This window comes from Rhea americana, unplaced genomic scaffold (assembly GCF_003343005.1).
Source record: "Rhea americana isolate MKP2758 unplaced genomic scaffold, rheAme1 scaffold_23, whole genome shotgun sequence".
Classification (NCBI taxonomy): domain Eukaryota; kingdom Metazoa; phylum Chordata; class Aves; order Rheiformes; family Rheidae; genus Rhea; species Rhea americana.
The window spans coordinates 4,038,910-4,055,458 of NW_028186346.1; the positions used below are offsets into that span (position 1 = coordinate 4,038,910).

General features: G+C 40.6%; 1 protein-coding gene across 1 annotated transcript in view; it reads left to right on the top strand.

The window, feature by feature from the left end:
- Nucleotides 1-641: 641 nt before the first annotated feature.
- Nucleotides 642-16,549, top strand: part of DNAJC3 (DnaJ heat shock protein family (Hsp40) member C3) — a 38,560-nt gene continuing 22,652 nt past the window's right edge. Inside the window, exons 1-4 of the mRNA XM_085305965.1 lie at nucleotides 642-901; nucleotides 7,283-7,393; nucleotides 11,079-11,203; nucleotides 11,936-12,010. Of these exons, the coding sequence (XP_085162091.1) occupies nucleotides 820-901; nucleotides 7,283-7,393; nucleotides 11,079-11,203; nucleotides 11,936-12,010 (393 nt within the window). The 5' untranslated portion in view covers nucleotides 642-819. The remainder of the gene's footprint in view (nucleotides 902-7,282; nucleotides 7,394-11,078; nucleotides 11,204-11,935; nucleotides 12,011-16,549) is intronic.

A 16,549-nucleotide genomic window follows, 5' to 3' on the forward strand; every position in this document is an offset into this window, starting at 1 on the left:
AGGAGGAAGGAAGGAAGGAGGAAGGAAGGAAGGAGGAAGGAAGGAAGGAGGAAGGAAGGAAGGAGGAAGGAAGGAAGGAGGAAGGAAGGAAGGAGGAAGGAAGGAAGGAAGGAGGAAGGAAGGAAGGAGGAAGGAAGGAAGGAGGAAGGAAGGAAAGAGAAAGATACTTCCGCACGGATGTTCGCTAGGTGCCAGGCAGGCTATCTCAGCCAAGCTTTGCTCTCGAGTTACCGCACGGAAATGCTGGGCTCTGCCAAGCCAGACACGTACCAGCCGGGTACATCCCTAGCACGGCTCCCGCCTACCTGGCGGGCCGCAGGCGGTTCAGGGCATACTGATCGCCTGGACTTAGCCCGCGGCCGCCCAAAAGCCGGCCAACAGGCGGAGAGGCAGCCGAGAAGGGGCCGCAYGGGCCCCCTCAGCACTTCCCTGCCCGCCCGAAGGCGGCGCGGCCCTGCTCATTCCTGCTCCTCCCACACCATCCCTCGCCGCTGTCCCCAGTGAGGGCAAAGCCGGCCGGGCGGCGGCTTCCTCAGCCTTCCTGCGCAGGCGCCGAGCGGCCGCCCGCCCACCCACCTGCGCAGGCGCCGTGGCGGCAGCGGCTTCCTGGTCCCCTGCCCGCGCAGGCGCCGTGGTGGCGTCAGCTCTCGGTGCGGTGCGGGCCCCGGCGCTGCCTCCACGTTTCCGAGCGCGAGGGGGGCGGGCGCGGCGCGGCGCAGCCAATCGGAGGCGCCCACGACCCATCCCGGACAAGTTGGAGCTCGTCGGCGCCGGGGCCGCCAGTGTCGCCGAGGGCGTCGGGGGGGGGCCGCGGCGGAGATGGTGTCTCCCGCGGCCTCCGCYGGCCGCCTGGGCTCCGCGCTGCCCTTCCTGCTGGTGCTCTTCGACCTGCAGTACCAGGGTGAGAGCGGGGAAAGGGGCCGCAGCGACGGCGGGGGGCGGCGGGCGCCCTCCGCGGCGCCGCAGGAGGGAGGGAGGGAGGGAGCCGCCGTTTGGCTCCCGCTTTTGGTCCCTGCGGGCCGCCGTTAACGGTCGTGGCGGCCGAGGGTGCCCGGGCTGCTGCGCTTCCCCGCACGCGGCCCGCGGGCAGCCGCCATGGCCGGGCCGAGGGCCGGAGCGGAGCGCAGCGGCGGCCTCCCCCGAGGCGGCTGGCGGGGTCCGGTCGGCGGCGGCAGGCGTCGYGGCAGCGCTTGCGAGGTGTCCGGAAAGAAAATGTTTTTGTGTTTTCGTGTCGGAGGAAAAAGGCGTTGCACAAGCGCCACCTCATCAGAGCTACTGCAAGGGGCGCGTGTGGTGAGTGGCACGGTCACTGCCTGTAACCTGCKGCGTTTCGCTGAAACTTGAGTCAGCGCTGCTTCAGGTCGTCGCGTGTGCGTTTCGCTTTCCGTGGCCTGCTGATARGGAGCTACCTGGAAATGTGGTGGTGGCTTACGGCACAACTGTGCAGCAGCATCGAGTGGTTCTGTACTGGCCTCAAACTTCACGCTTCTGTGTCAGCTCTATGCAGCTTTCAAATTAAAAGGTGTTGGATTTTTTTTTCGGGGGGGGGGGGCTGTCTGTAACCTACAGCTGTTGTTAGTGCCTGACCTGCAAATTTGTTGTGGCTTCTGAAAGTGCATTTCATTTGTTCATGTTTTTTTTTGTGTGTGTGTGTGTGTGTGTCACCATGAATATTTGAAGTTTGGCGAAGCAGTTTATCTGAACCTCGTGCAACCACTTTGCTTTTCAAGTATGCTGTCAGCAACACCTGTATAGTCAAGCTTATACTCACAAGCTCCTGTTAAGTTTATAGCTTGGTCATTTGCACAGTTGTTCAGAAATGCAGTTGCAGGTGAGGAACATCCTGTCCCTGTGAGGGGTAAACTGAGATGGAACTGAAACTGTCAGTGCTCAGAATAAGTGTCTGGACTTGCAGCTAACCTGACTTGATAGTAGAAGTTCAGTTGAAAGATGTGCTAAATGAAAGAAAGCTTCAGCTGGCCAAGTGGCAACAGGAACACAGTTTAGCAAAGATGCTCTGTATATGTGACTACATGGTGGGGTGTTGAATTGCTTTTTTGGATTTATATTCTGCCGTTCTTGAAAGAAAAAGACCTAATCAAGGTCAAAGTATGCTTACAAAACATCATTGTTTTTTTTCCCCCTACTAAGGATTCTTTACTCAGAAGTGCTGACCTATTCCAAGTATATTCTCTGTAAATGAGCAGTTTCATGGCTTTGTAGAATTACCAAAGCCACACTTTCTGATTTGGTGTACATTTTCTTAAATTAACTCTGATAGTTTAATAAATGTGTTTTGAGAGAGAGTAATAGAATGTGAGGTGATGGTACTTGACATTATTTACTTGTTATCCTCTTATTTCATGAGGCCGCTTCCCAGGAAATTCAGTTAAGAAGTGTAGATTATCTTATGTTATTTCAACTATGTAGATTTTTTTTTCCAGCATTACTGGCTTAAACTCAAATATAAGTGGGAATTTTAGGGCTTATGTCTTGCTGTCTCAATTGTAGAAGTCTTCATTGTGCCATGATGAATCAGTGGGACAAGTGAGTCTACTAGCTTTGAGTCTTAGAGTAAACATTTATGAAAACTAGTTTATATGTGGCTAGTGGATGAGTTCAGTAAAAAGCTTTGGAATACTTGTTGGTGTGGCAAGTTGCAGTTTGCCTTTACTGTTTTTATGTCCTGAATTTCTCCTCCTGGAAAACCCTGACATCCACCTGCTGAGTAAGCTTTCATTTAACATTGATTGTCTCTTGGGGAGATTCTGCCTTTGTGGATGACTGTCCAGCCTTATTGCAACAGAAAGAGATGCCTGAGTAGGAAAGAAGAGTGTGGTTTGTCTCCCCCCTCTCCGTCCCATACAATAAGAGGAAAGAGAAATGAGATTTTGGTGTACAAAGGTCAACTTGTTTATTGTCAGAACACCAGCCTTATTTGAAATGTTCCTTTTTTTTCTTTAATCTTTCTGCTTGAGTTTTGGGGATATATAGATATGTTGGGGGGGGGGGAGTTTCCCCCCAAATCACCCCAAACTGCAATGGATAAAAAGTAGTCTTCTTAGAAGGAGAAGGTATGTTTGTGGCATGATTTTTTGGTTTGTCAATATTTGTAATGTTTATTAACTTTCTTTGAGAACTGAAGGAGTAAAAACTTTCTGGACTGAAATTATATGCAACTTAATTGGATCAGGGGACAGGGAAGGAAGCTGCTTCTTATGAGCCCTTTCATACTACTCCTGAAACTTTGTGATTGTTTATATACTTCTTGTTTTGTTTGGTGTTTGTCTTAAAATGGGTGCATACATACACAAAAGGAAAGCCCAAATCTATTTTAAAATAGCTGCAATCTTACAACTGAAGCTAAGTGCAGGATAATTCTAGTCAAAAAGTCTCAAGACCCCTCTCCCCCATGATAAAATTATAAAATAATAGTTCAACTTCCAGGTTGAAAAAAAGGGGAGGGCATAGGAAGGAAATCTAAATGGCTGTAATTAATAGCAGCATATATTTCTCCTTTGTGACTCTGTATTGAGTCTTTCTGGTATGCAGTTATTTCTTTTGCTTGTTTACAGAGACTTCTTACCTAGCTCAGGGACAAGATTTTTTTTAAAAAAGAGTATTTTGTAGGGGAGATTTCTATAGGAAACATGAGAGGAATGTGTAGCCAAATGTGAAACTTGAAAGTCTGTTGAAATTGCAGTGTTTTCTTCAAGTTTTTAGTGTTGTTGGTTTGACTATTATGTAAGGATATAGTTAGAGTTCATATACTTATATACAAGTATTTTAGCAACAGTTATTCTAATAAAACCAAAACCTATCAGAAAGTTACAATTTATTTGTGGTGAGTCTATTTAACTGGAAAAACAGGTTAGCTGCACCTGTGTGTCTTTACTGTGCCTTCTGACAGGCTTCTTTTCAGGTGTCAGGGCTGGTACCTTTTCTTATCTCACAGTACTGTTCCATTCTTGCATCAGGCTTGGACTTGGAATTTTTTCAGAGAATCTGACTTGAATTGACACCTGGGGCATACAAGARTATGTGGTGGTCTGATGCCAATGCTGAAAATAGCAGCTTTTAGAAATAATAAAAATCATAGCTGTTAGTACTATTCAAATAAAATATTTGGAAGTTTTAAAAATAATAAATGTTTATACTTGCTTTTTTTTTCTTTTGCATAAACTAAGTTTCTCATCTCACTGGAGCATACATAGCTTCAGCTGTACTGCTGAGTCTTTGGTATTTGGCACTTTAATCACTGTCTGTCTGCTGGAAAAAGTTCTGTGTTTTGAGAAGCTTCAAGTTTTCTTTCCCTYGCCTTCCTTCCCTCCCCTTCCCCACCATTGAGCTGGAGTCCTTGTACCCTTTACCAGACCTGGAAATGAGTAGAGTCCCAAATAGGTTACCCAGAACTTGATTCCTAAAGCCGGTAGTACTGGTTCCTCTGTCCATTAACAAGCTTTACATGTCTATGGTGGGGTGTTTAATTAGAAGCATTGTTAAAGCTGAATAAGCAATACTCTTACATAGAAACGGAATAAACAGCCCAATAATTAGATCAGTGTACAGTGTTCCTGAAGGGTTGTGGTATAGGTCACTTTCCATCATGGTTGCACTGACTACTAGGCCATTTCTGGAGATCCCATGTTGTTCTGTGATGCTCAGCAACTTTCAGGGTCACGTTTCAGGGATATGTTCAGTAATTAGCCTTGTTCTGCAGGAATTGGGGAACCTACAGTCCTTCATGGGGTTCCTCATTGCTCTGTACATGTTGCTGCTCTTTTCTTATACTCTACTTACCGGGTTAATCCTATGCTTTACTTACTGAGTTGCTGTTAATGGTCACATTTCTCATCTCTCTTATTTGCCACTGTTATCTTCAGTATTTTCAAAGTAAAAATGTCTCTCTTGCCTAATGTATTATGTAACTGTAAAGCGATATTGAAAATAATGCATGTGAARGGCATTGAATAATACTGGTACATCTTATTGTGCAAACTCTGTTCTTAAAGCTATTCTCTTGTGACTAAAGGTAAAACAAGGAAGCTCTTTTGGAGACTCGGACTCTGAGAGACTTGAATGCCATGTTTTTGTGGATGAAAGGTGCCCTTTTAATAGCTTTGTATTTTCTCCTTCCTCAAAAAGTAATTTAAAGCCCGGTTTCAGGATGGGAGGACTAAATGGGCAATTCAAATTGAGTTTTGAAAARTTTCAAATATGAGTATCTGGGGAGGGAGAGCAGGGATTGAAGCTTTTAACTTTTTGTTGTTGTTTCATTTAGTTCACGTTAAACACTGGTCTGTTTACGGCTTGATACTTGTTTTGTTCTTAGTAACCTCCAAAGCCAGTGAAATTTGGTTCTGTTCTTTTTCTTTCTCTCTCTCTCTCCCCCCCCCCATCCCCCCAAAGAATTTTTTGGTCACTTTTTTCAGCTTTTTTGTCATTATAAGAGATTGGCAGGCTGACCTTGGTCTACTCTGTGATCAAAACTAAGCCAGAACAGAAGCAAAAAATAAAGTGACAAATAAGAAAGTCATCTTTTCTGAAAATCAGTTATTCATGTAAAAGCTACCTGACAATATTACTGTATTCAAGAAATGTGCTGTCAAGAAATACTTCTGTACTGCTATCAGTGGAGTTGTTTTTATTTTATTCAGAGCTGTTTGCACTTAAACTATGGGTTTCAAAATCCATTTTAATAAGATTTGCAAGAAGAGTATGTGAGTAATACTACTGTCTTAATCTATTTAAACAAAAACTTTATTGACTTACTGTGCATATTTGTAAAGTCATTTGCATCAACTTAAAAACAAGAAAAGGTGGGTGAGATTAGTTTGCTGTTCTCCTTCTAAAGCAAACAATTGAACTGAAACCCTTTGAATCCAGAGTTTGTTGAATTATTAACAATATTCAAGAGAGAGAACTTTTTTTTCCAGTGGATACAAGTGTTTTCTTCATTTTAATATAGACAGCCCAATGATTTTTTTATGTATGATGTGGAATTGAAAAAACTATGAACTATATTGAGGAGTGGGAAGGAAAAATAAAAGATACCAGCTGTTGAAAACTGCTAGTTCTAAAATCTTGATGATTTGGTGGTCAGAAATAACTATTTTTTCATTACAAGTATTTTATTTTTGTGTAATCAGCTTGTAGTGTGAGAAGATTTGGTAAGCTCTCTTATAATATAGCAGCACAGTGTAACGTTGTATTTGAACTCTGAGAAACAGAGTTCTCAGAATGCTCTTGAATTTTTGTGTTAGATGAAYTATAATTTCTGTCCAAATTAGCTCATTATGAAACCTGAGTAAAAGAAATTRGTACCTTCTGATTCACTATTTTCTAATATAGCGTGTTTATTCTGGATTTTAATGTATTAACTTGCTTAAATGCGTGTGGAGTACATGCTCTCAGTAAAAGAAAGCAGTTTATGCAGTGGAAGTTTACTAGTTGCAACCTGACAAATTTTAATTGAAGTCTAAACTAATAATAAAAAAAAAAGTGCTAGAAGCAATACCAATTAAAGACCTCCATGGCAGAATTGGTAGTTTCAAACATGTCAGCATGTATTTGTAGTCCTCTACTACTATTTTTTTTCCCCCTCAACAGTCTGTCTTCCCTTAGCGATTGAGAGGCAGCAACTCAGTAGTTTCCAAATCCTAGCACTTCGAAACATACCACTTTGATATGGTTTTTGTACTCACTTAAATAAAAAGAGTAAGAATTTTAATTGTATATATTGAAGTTTGTGCTCTGAAAACAGTTTGATGTGGAAATGATAAAGATAAGACAAGAGTGTGTGCAGTAGATAAGCCAGCCTCTGAAGTAGCTAACAGTTCTCAGCTGAGTGCTAAGTTATTGGGAGGGTCATGAAATTTGACTTAAAACCTTTATTTGTTTGTTATGTGTGCATTATGGGTATATTCAGAAGAATTTACAGATTCTTCTGAAAATGAAGGCTCACATAGAAATACATTTTGCTAAGCTGTTTCTATAGTTGATACATAAAACCTGATATGCAAAATGGTGCCGAATGTATAGAATGGGGCTGGATATACATACTCTGTTACATCTTGTAATGAGGTGCATCACAGTGTTTATCCASTTACTTTGATATCCTCTTCAGGGAGAGGAAAATTATATTGAAAGTTTATTAGGCTGCAGGTTGTTGTAATAAGAGAAAATGTGCCTTTTTTTTTTTTAAAAAAAGAAAAAAGTATCATGGCTTTTGGTRTAATTGAACCCATCAATCAAAGTATTGATCATTTCCTTTTTCTTTAAGGAGCTGAATGTGGAGTAAATGCAGAAGTAGAAAAACAACTTGAAATGGGAAAGAAGTTATTGGCTGCTGGACAGCTAGCAGATGCTTTATCTCACTTTCATGCAGCTATAGGTATGTATTTGAGGAAAGTGACTTTTGCACTGAAATACCTTTCATTTCCTATATTTGCTTCGTTAAGTAGCCTTTCTTACAAATTGTATGACTCTCAAACTGAGGCACCTTCATGCAGTTTGATCTTAAACCGGCACAAACAGAGAGGCGGTAGTGTATTTATACTTTGCTTTTGATAAAAAGCAAATAAGCTATGTGATGTGTGAACACCTTGTTTCAAGCTGGTTGTCTGGAAGCAGTTAGACTTAGTGTTACCATCTGATGAGTTGCTCCCTGTGTTAAGATCAAATTTAATCTTTATTCATAAGCAAAGTCTGGAAAATTTCATAATGGAGTTTGTCTGTGCTTTCTTCTTTTCTAACACGATGGAAAATACTAAAAATATAACCTTACTTTTTAAAAATTTTTCAGTGGGCGATGACGTCAATTAAAATGATGTACAAGTTTGAGATGTTAAACTAATAGTGAAGAGCGTGTTCTGTAATTAACTGTCCCTTACGTACTCAGCAAGTGAATGAGTTCAGGTGGTTTGAGTTTTCAACAAACTGAGTTAAATGTGTGCTTGTATAAATTTTAAAGCAGTTTTGCTGTGTCAAGTCTTTGAATTGAAACACAGAAGTGGACAGTGGCACCAGTGAGGAGCAATGGCCGTTAATACTGCAATTTGACAATTACTTGTGTTTTTATTTGATAGACTTTATAAGTGCAGTATCTACATACCAAGGTGTTAAGAAGTAATCAGTCRTACCATTGAGACTTTTCTGTTTGGGCCATGTTCTAAAAGTGAAAAGCAAATGAAATAGCTGAACTATTAGTATTTCCTTTGAGCTCGCTAATATCAACTTCCCTTATAAAAGGGGAGTGGACAGGGGAATCTCCCCTTTCTCTGTGCTACAGGAATATTCTCTCTGTGGGGATGGTTTCTTACTCCCTTTGCTCCTTGTGTTGCTGGCAAAAATTCCTGTGTGGTCTGAGTGGTGTTAATGTATTTCATTATTTTTGTTTGGGAAGCTTTAATTTGGATTTGATGAACAGTCCAGTTCAGCATGGAACCATGTGAATGCTGGTGTTGTTGCAAAGGACGAAGTGGTGTGAGGTAGGATGAGCTGTGAGGTGCCTGTAAGGGATGAACCCCGCTCTTGTGCTAGCAGTGCTCAAGCAGCTGGTTGGCACTACGGTGTGATTGCCTCCCTTCTTACTTTGCTGGGATTTTTAGTACAATGTTGTTTTGAGTTTAATAGCCTAAACTTTCATCAGACTACTTTTTATACTTTGCCTTTTCAGAAAGATTTTAAGCATAGGTTATGTACTGTGTCTGTAGAAGAGGAGAGAAGTTTAATTTTGCCTGTGTGGGATCAGAGCATGTGTGAGGTAAATAGATCTTTTCATGTCTGGCCTCACCCAGCCCTTTTTCTTTTTTGCAAATATCTAAAATGAAGCTAGTGTCCAGTTTTCTTCTCTTTGCAGTTTTATTTTTAACATTTTCTTCAGTCCCATCAAGTTGATGGTTTATGCCTTCTCTCTGGGTTAAATATGAATTCCTATTCAGTGCTGTTATTGGGGAACTCTGAGTCAAAACTGTTCTGGCTGTCAGGTCATCATTCCTGATGCTGGAACATGCTTTTTGGGTTAGCTCTTTCCTATCTTCTCTCAACCTGTGTGCATTAAGTTCCTCATTTTCAGCTATTGATTTGTGCTTAGTGTACACCTTTAAGTATATACTGTAGGACTCAGTACCAACTTCTTTATTTTGAAGATGGTAGCATTTGAATTTAGCTGATACCACAATGCTAATATACAAGGTGGCATGTACTTTGAGGGCTTTTACTGAACTTTGATAGCCAAAAGATTGTAGATGAAGAAAGTGGGTATTTTTTTGTAGTGTGACTTGAACTAATGTGTTGGTTATAAAGATGACTAGCTAAGAAGCTCAGTTATCTGTCGTAAGATAYTTGGCAATGCTATTTTTCCATTTATTTTGAAGTTGAGCTTTAACCTCAAATAAAGTGAGGAAGAGAAATACTGTTTTTCTTTTTTTTTTTTTTCTTAGGTAAGGGTGGTCTCTGCAAACTCTATATWGATTTTAATAGCATAGGAAAAACCTTACTGTCTTGTAGATGTACTGTGTGTGTGTTTGGGTAGCTCAATTTCTTTCTTTCTTTTTTCTTTTGAGAGCTCATGGTAACTTGTCATTTGCTTTTTTTCACAGAATCGCAGAATGTATAAGGTTGGAAGGGACCTCTGGATTTCATCTAGTCCAACTTCCTTCCTGAAGAAGGTCACCTAGAGCATGGTAGACAGGGTTGCATCCAGGCGGGCCTTGAATATCTCCAGAGAAGGAGACTCCACAACCTCTCTGGGCAGCCTGGTCCAGTGCTCCGTCACTCTCACAGGGAAGAAATTCCTCCTCGTGTTCAGGCAGAACTTCTTGTGGTTCAGTTTCTGCTCATTGCCTCTWGTCCTSTCACATGGGACAGCTGAAAAGAGTTTGTCCCCATCCCCTTGGCACCCTCCCTTCAGATACTTCTACACATTGATAAGATTCCCCCCTCAGTATTGCTGTATTATGAAATATGCTGTATTTTGAAATACAGCGTAGAGGGGAGTATTCAGAAAATCCTTTTAGTGGTCTGAATTTTGGGTTCAGAGGCTCATGTTTGCTTCCTGTAAGGGTATAATTGGGGTAGAGGGATAGTGTAGTGGTTATCATATCTGCTTTACTTGCTGAAGGTGCTGGGTTCATGCCTCAGTGGAACCAGCAGCAGGAGGCTGGACTAGATGATCTCCAGAGGTCGCTTCCAACCTTACTGATTCTGTGATTCAAGTCAGTAGTGCTGGACAACTTGGTACAGAGACACTCTATTAGCTTTCTGCAGAGACGGTGTGGGTTGGCTTGGCTGGTGTTGAATCAGTGTAAAGAAGTCCTGCTGACCTTATGGGTCTTAGGTTTAGCTCAGTTGATTAGAGTGTAATGCTAATAATGACAAGGTCGTGGGTTCAATCCCCTTGCAGGCCACTCTTTAGAGGGTTGGACTAGATGATCTCCAGARGTCCCTTCCAACCTTACCAGTTYTATGATTCTATATCCCTATGTACTGGCTTAGAAAGTATGAAAATTGCTGAATTTTGAAGTTCCGCCAGGAAGCAAYATGGAATGTGTTAGCTTTGAAATTGGCCTTCCAGTTTAGATATTCTTCATGCTTTTGTCTGCCATTAATACGGGATTTTGSTGCCACTCTAATATTAAATAAAGAAGTTGCTTCTATCTAAATGAAGTAAAGGGTTTTTGCATCTGTAACCGTACTGGACTGAGATAGATCGGTTGTTTTGGGATTGCTTGCATCCTGTATGATGGACAGGGACTAGGAAGGAGAATGATGAATTAAGATGCTTTCAAAAGTAGGCCTGCAGTTTGAGATAAAGGCTTAGTATGCAGTGACTCCCCCCACCTGTACCCTTCAAAACTCTTATTATTTGGAATTTACTGTGTTTCTATTATCTGTATTGTTGCAATCAAACTGTATTGGAAGCATTACTTGGAACAAACGTTATGTTTTATTGATAAATACTTTTTTCCCGGTGGCTTAAAACTCAAGTAATGTGTTTTTAGTCATTACAGTTCAGCTGTACCCAAAAGTTCAATTGCTTTGAGACAGTGTTCTGATTACTGTTCATTCACTTGCAGAGGGAGACTCAGATAACTACATTGCCTATTACAGAAGAGCCACAGTGTACTTAGCCATGGGCAAATCTAAAGCAGCAATTCGTGATTTAAGTAAAGTGGTTGAATTAAAGCAGGACTTCACATCAGTAAGTATTACTGGAATTGAAAATTGTTGAAGCTTAAAAAAAAATTGTTTCAAAGAAAGGTGTTTTTCAGATTTTGCTAAACAAAGTACAGGGGGCTTTAAATAGGAAAAATAATAGCAATGGTATGTGCATGAACTCTGAGCATGGTCTAGCCAGTTATTCGAATAACAATAATAATTTTGAGTTCCTGTTTCCCGTAGATTTTTACTGAACATTTTAGTACTCTCACTTGCAGCTTTGTACTCTCAGTTGCCAAGGCTGTACCCTCAGAGAAAGGGAGGAGCAAGTACCTCTGCTCTCTTTTGTCTTAATTGGTATTTGCTTTGAGACACCTATTCTCCATAGGACCTGTTCTAGCCTCCTTATGAGACTGTTGGGATTTCTGACTTCCCTTTTGTTCATTTCTGCTCATCACATAGGGAGGGATTGCTTCACTAGTTGGAGGTTGATGCTAGAGTCCTTTCCATCAGGTTTTTTTGCCTCTTATATCCATTTGCAGTGGCATGTTCTGTTCAGCATACAAAGAGGCCTAATAAGAACATTGTCAAATTGATAAGGTGAAGAAAAGGTGATGTCGTCTATGATTCAGCTTGTTAGCTGTAGTAAAAATAAACATCTTTTTCTATTAAAGGGAAGTGAAACATCTTTTTCTATTAAAGGGAAGTGAAACTTATTTTCATGCTTTTCAGTGTTCCAATTTGCAAATCAAAGTTATCTTTCTCTTCATTTCAGGCAAGATTACAGAGAGGGCACTTACTACTCAAACAAGGAAAATTTGATGAAGCTGAGGATGACTTTAAAAATGTGGTAAGTTGGAGGGCTAAGTTGAACTACATCAGTGCTTTTAAATTTAAGTTCTAAGCCAACCCTTAGAGAATGTGTGTGTAATGTGGGTGTATATATGTAAGTATAGTATACACATACATACATGCACCTGAGTTTGAGCTTGCCTTTAAAGGTGCTATAGATAAGCCACCTTGTATAAATAAATGACTGATAATATTTCAGTGGAGTAATGAAGATGAAATCAAAAAGGTATTGCATAAGGTAACAGCACTTTGAATGAAAAGTCTTTYTTTGTCAAGCACTTCGTGATCTGTGCTTCGTGACATCTTTACTAGGGAACAGTCGTCTTGCAGCAAAAAAGGGTAATAAGAATACCATTGTAGTGACACGGGACTCAAAGTATGTAATTGAACCCAACTTTACGTCACCATATGCRAGCCCCACTGGGAGATAAGTGGGGACCACCTGGATCAACTTTTGGAGATTCTTGTATTTTTCCACTGAGTACAGAAGGATTCTGGGGCTCTTAGTTCAGTTACTGTGATTAAGTGCCTAAGATAAAGTGGATGAATCCAAATGGCATGCATGTGCATCTCATCTCATCTGCAAAGTYGTTCCCCAGTGGGCATGGAAGTATTATCAATATTTTCTTTCTGTGATCAGGAAGTGTCTAGAGCTTTCATACAAGTATGATTGGATATTACTCAGAGTATTCATTCTTATATTTGTTCATTCTTCAAGAGTTGCTGGTTTGTTGAACAGCTTGCTTGTCTTGTATGCCAAGTGTAACTATATGCTGTCTTATTGGCTTACTTTGAAGTGTGTGAGCAAGAAAGCAGTTCTGTGATGCAGGTTATTGATGTCTGATGGAAATCTTACGAGTATGTAAGATGAAAACAGAGTGGTTTACAATCCTCCAAGATACATCTGCAGTGCAGTTGGGAGGTATAGCTGCAGGGCACTTGCAGGTATAGATGCACCCAATAGTCTTTACATTGGCAGTAAACCTGCAGTAGCTTATTTTGAAATCCATACTGCAGTAGCTCTGCTTGCTCCTTCTTCAGTGAGTTACTTAGGAGTGAGTGTGCAAACTGCAGCTGCACATCTGGTTGCAGTGCAGCCCTGCTGTTTGCAAATGTAGGAGAATTTTTGGTCAGCTCTGATTAATTGAGGACGTAGTCGCTGCAGTAGCAATTACATGATATTGGTGTCGGTTCTGAGTTTGTGTGCATCTCTTTGCAATTGCAGTTTCTCTGAGAATTCGTTGTTTGATACCACACATGGAAATGCTTCTCCAATCAACTATCRAGTAGTTTGCTTTTTCTTCCCAAACCGGCTGCAGAAATTTGTGGATTGCTGCCTTCAGTCAGCCAAATGGTTTCAGTCCAACTTTAAGGCTTGATTTAGCCAAACCTTAAATCTGCTAAAGGAGAGCAGAGTTTCTTTTCAGAGGATGACTAATACAAAAATACGGTATTGGTCCTAAATCCGAGTTCCATTTTCTTTGGTTCTATGAACAACTGTACTTTAAAAATACATTGTTTGCTGTATTCTTTGATAAGGGCACAATCTTCAGTTAAATGCAGTCTATTCAAGCAAAATAAGACAATATTTAAAAGAATCCTTTATAATAGGTTAACATATTAATTTGTGGGGGATTTTTTTAGGTGATCCTACRTGTCTTGCGTCTTTACGTAGAATACCTATAGGTAAATAGGTATTTATTTCAGTGACTACTGAGCAAATTTCCCTTGTTTCCCTTTAAATCTTGTGGATAGATTGTTTGGTTGTTCTACCAGTGCTTTTTGTCTAAAAAAAAAACCTAGTTGTACTCTTTCAACCCATTTAAATGTAATTTCATACTTAAGTGTAATTTCAAGGCATGCGGAAGTAAGGTTCACAGTGCTGTGAAATGTAGTAACATTCTGTTTCTTTAAGTGTTTTTCTGTTGTTTTTTGTTGCCGTTGGTTTGTATATGAGAGCAGGGAGGGGGAAGATGGCTATTAGGGGTAAAATGGCTTTCTAAATGATTTCCAAAAGTTGTACATCCAGACTGTGCATCTTTGCTACCAGAAACAACGAGGGCAGGGTAACTAGTGGCCACTCATTACCAGGAAGCTTTGACTTGTGTTGTAAATCAGTTGGTGAGAAGTCAGAAGAAATAAGCTATACCTTGAAATAATTTTTTTTCTACTATTTGGACTGATACAGCTCAAAGAAATGCCAGTGAGATATCAAAAATTTACAGAATTGAATTTTGGAATTGGATACCTGAAGTCATGTATTTGTGATGTGGGCATGTAACCTCTAGTTCTGCTTTTCAGCTGAGTAAGTGTAGATGAAGATCTGAATAGTTGTCCAGATTCTGACTGTGCTGGCAAGATATCCACTGACTAGAAGGAGAGATTAAACACCTAGCAGGCRAATAAATGTACGTATCCAGATCTGGAGGTAAACTATAGTAAGACTTTGGCTATTCAGTGTGTGTTGTGTGTATGTTCTAATTCTATCAACAGTGTCAAGGTCAGCCACTAGGCATATATTTGAGCCTTTAAAGTCAAATATCATTAAAAGATGCTGTATTTAAAGAAAATATTGATGGGAGGAAAYTTTTAACTGTAAAGGAAGTCTCCTTATTTTGAAGAAAAATCATCCATTTTCTTAGTGCGCATGTTTTCAGTTTGGACCCTATCTAGAATAGGTAGTTTTGAGGATATCATAGGCCCACAAGAATGAAGGAGAGGGCTTTTTTGTTGTTGTTTTAATATGACAGCTTTAACTTTGTGTTAAATCCTTCCCTGAAGAAAATAACTGTGTAGAGGAGATGGACTTGTTGAGGCCAGTCGTTCCTGAAGTAGATTGTATGCCTTTGGAGGGTACTGGATGTGTACTCTCTTGTGTGGCTTCACTGGACATCTTTTTCTGTTTGTCAGGTGTTGATTTTAAGGGAGGAGATCAAATTTTAGAATCTTCCCCRCTTCTGCACTGGAGAAACCAAATTAGGATGGGAAAATTAAGTGTAATAGTTCTACCTGGACCACTCAAGGATAGAGAGGTAGGAGTGAGGCCATTTGGTGTTCCTTGTGTGCTGCTTGCAGTAGAGGAGTCAGTGTAATTGATAATACCCACTGAAACTCCAGAATGACTTGGGTAATGAGCAGGCTGTAAAAGATAATTTCTCTTTGTGTTGTAGAGGTCTGTCGAACCCCTATACCCTGTTAGCTGAAATGAATGATTAGGACACTTGAGTAAAGGGGGGTGACTCAGATTTACCCTTTGATGTGTTAGCAAAAATGAGAGATTTAAGAAAACACAGTTCTGCTTAACAGTTGTACTGCACTGGTGAAGTTCCTACGTTGGCCACTTTTCCTTCCTTCCACATGTGCGTGCGTGCCCACTCACCCACCACTACTCCTYGCTTGTGGAAAAAATACACACTCGATTTGCAAAGGAAAAGGTATTTTCAAATCTAAAACCTAGAGGATGAAAAAWCTTTTAACAGATGTCAGTAAAGGGGTCTAATCCTTGTCTTTGGAAAACCCTGCATGGAGTGGGGGTTAAGCAAACATCCTTCATTGGTTTTAGAAAGTCATTGATCACAGTGGAGGGATAGTATTTACTTCTCTGCTACAACTTTGGTCAGTTGTTCGTATGCTTTAGTTCAAGGTCTTCCTGTTCTCATTAATAGTTTCTAAATAACAGAAGTCAACAGGGCAGATTTGAGGACTTGTCAACATTAACATCCAAGGCCTCAATCCAAGAAAGCCTTTATTTATCTTTAAATACATGATTTTMAGTAAAAATAAAAGGGTTACTGGTGTGCCTTGCTTGACAGAGGCCCTCTGAAAAGGAGGCAAGTGATGCAAGTCCTGTCTGCCTCCTGTTGTGTGCCTTCTGCTATTGCCTGTGGCCCTACTTGTGAGGGAGGACTTTATAAAAGTAGTGTTGGAGAAAGTGGCAGAATGATAGCTACTGAATTCTGTAGAAAGCATGAAAATCCAAGGGACGTTAGCATAAGACTTCTGTCTGTGCCACAGGAAAGTGTGGAAAGGGCCAAGTTGCCATATTTATTCTAAATTCTTTTTTAGACTCACTATAGTGTTAACAGGTGCAGTTCATGACAACACTGTGTAAACTGAGATGTCCTAAATAGACTTTCAAGGGAGACAGAATTGTATAATCATTTAGAAGTTAGAAACTAAAAGTGCCACTTCTTACTCCACTAGATGTCAGCCAAGACTAAGTGACTGAGTGTTGCAGAGTTAAAAAACGATACTTCTTTTTTAGTATGCAAAAGCCTTCTGTTGCTACAAAATGAACTGAACAATATTTTTCCATAGTTGCTTAGTATGTGTAATAACACTATTTTGGATGTAGGTGAGGGACACCATCTTACTCAAGTTAGATCTTGCAGTACTGTACAGTAAGGTATTAAGCAAGGTCAGATTGGATATCTTGAAGTTCTCTTATACTGTCAGGTGGTCTTAGGAGATTCAGATTACAGTTAGTGTTAGATTGCTTCATAGTTTCCTCTGTGGTGGTGTGATCATCTGCTGCTTC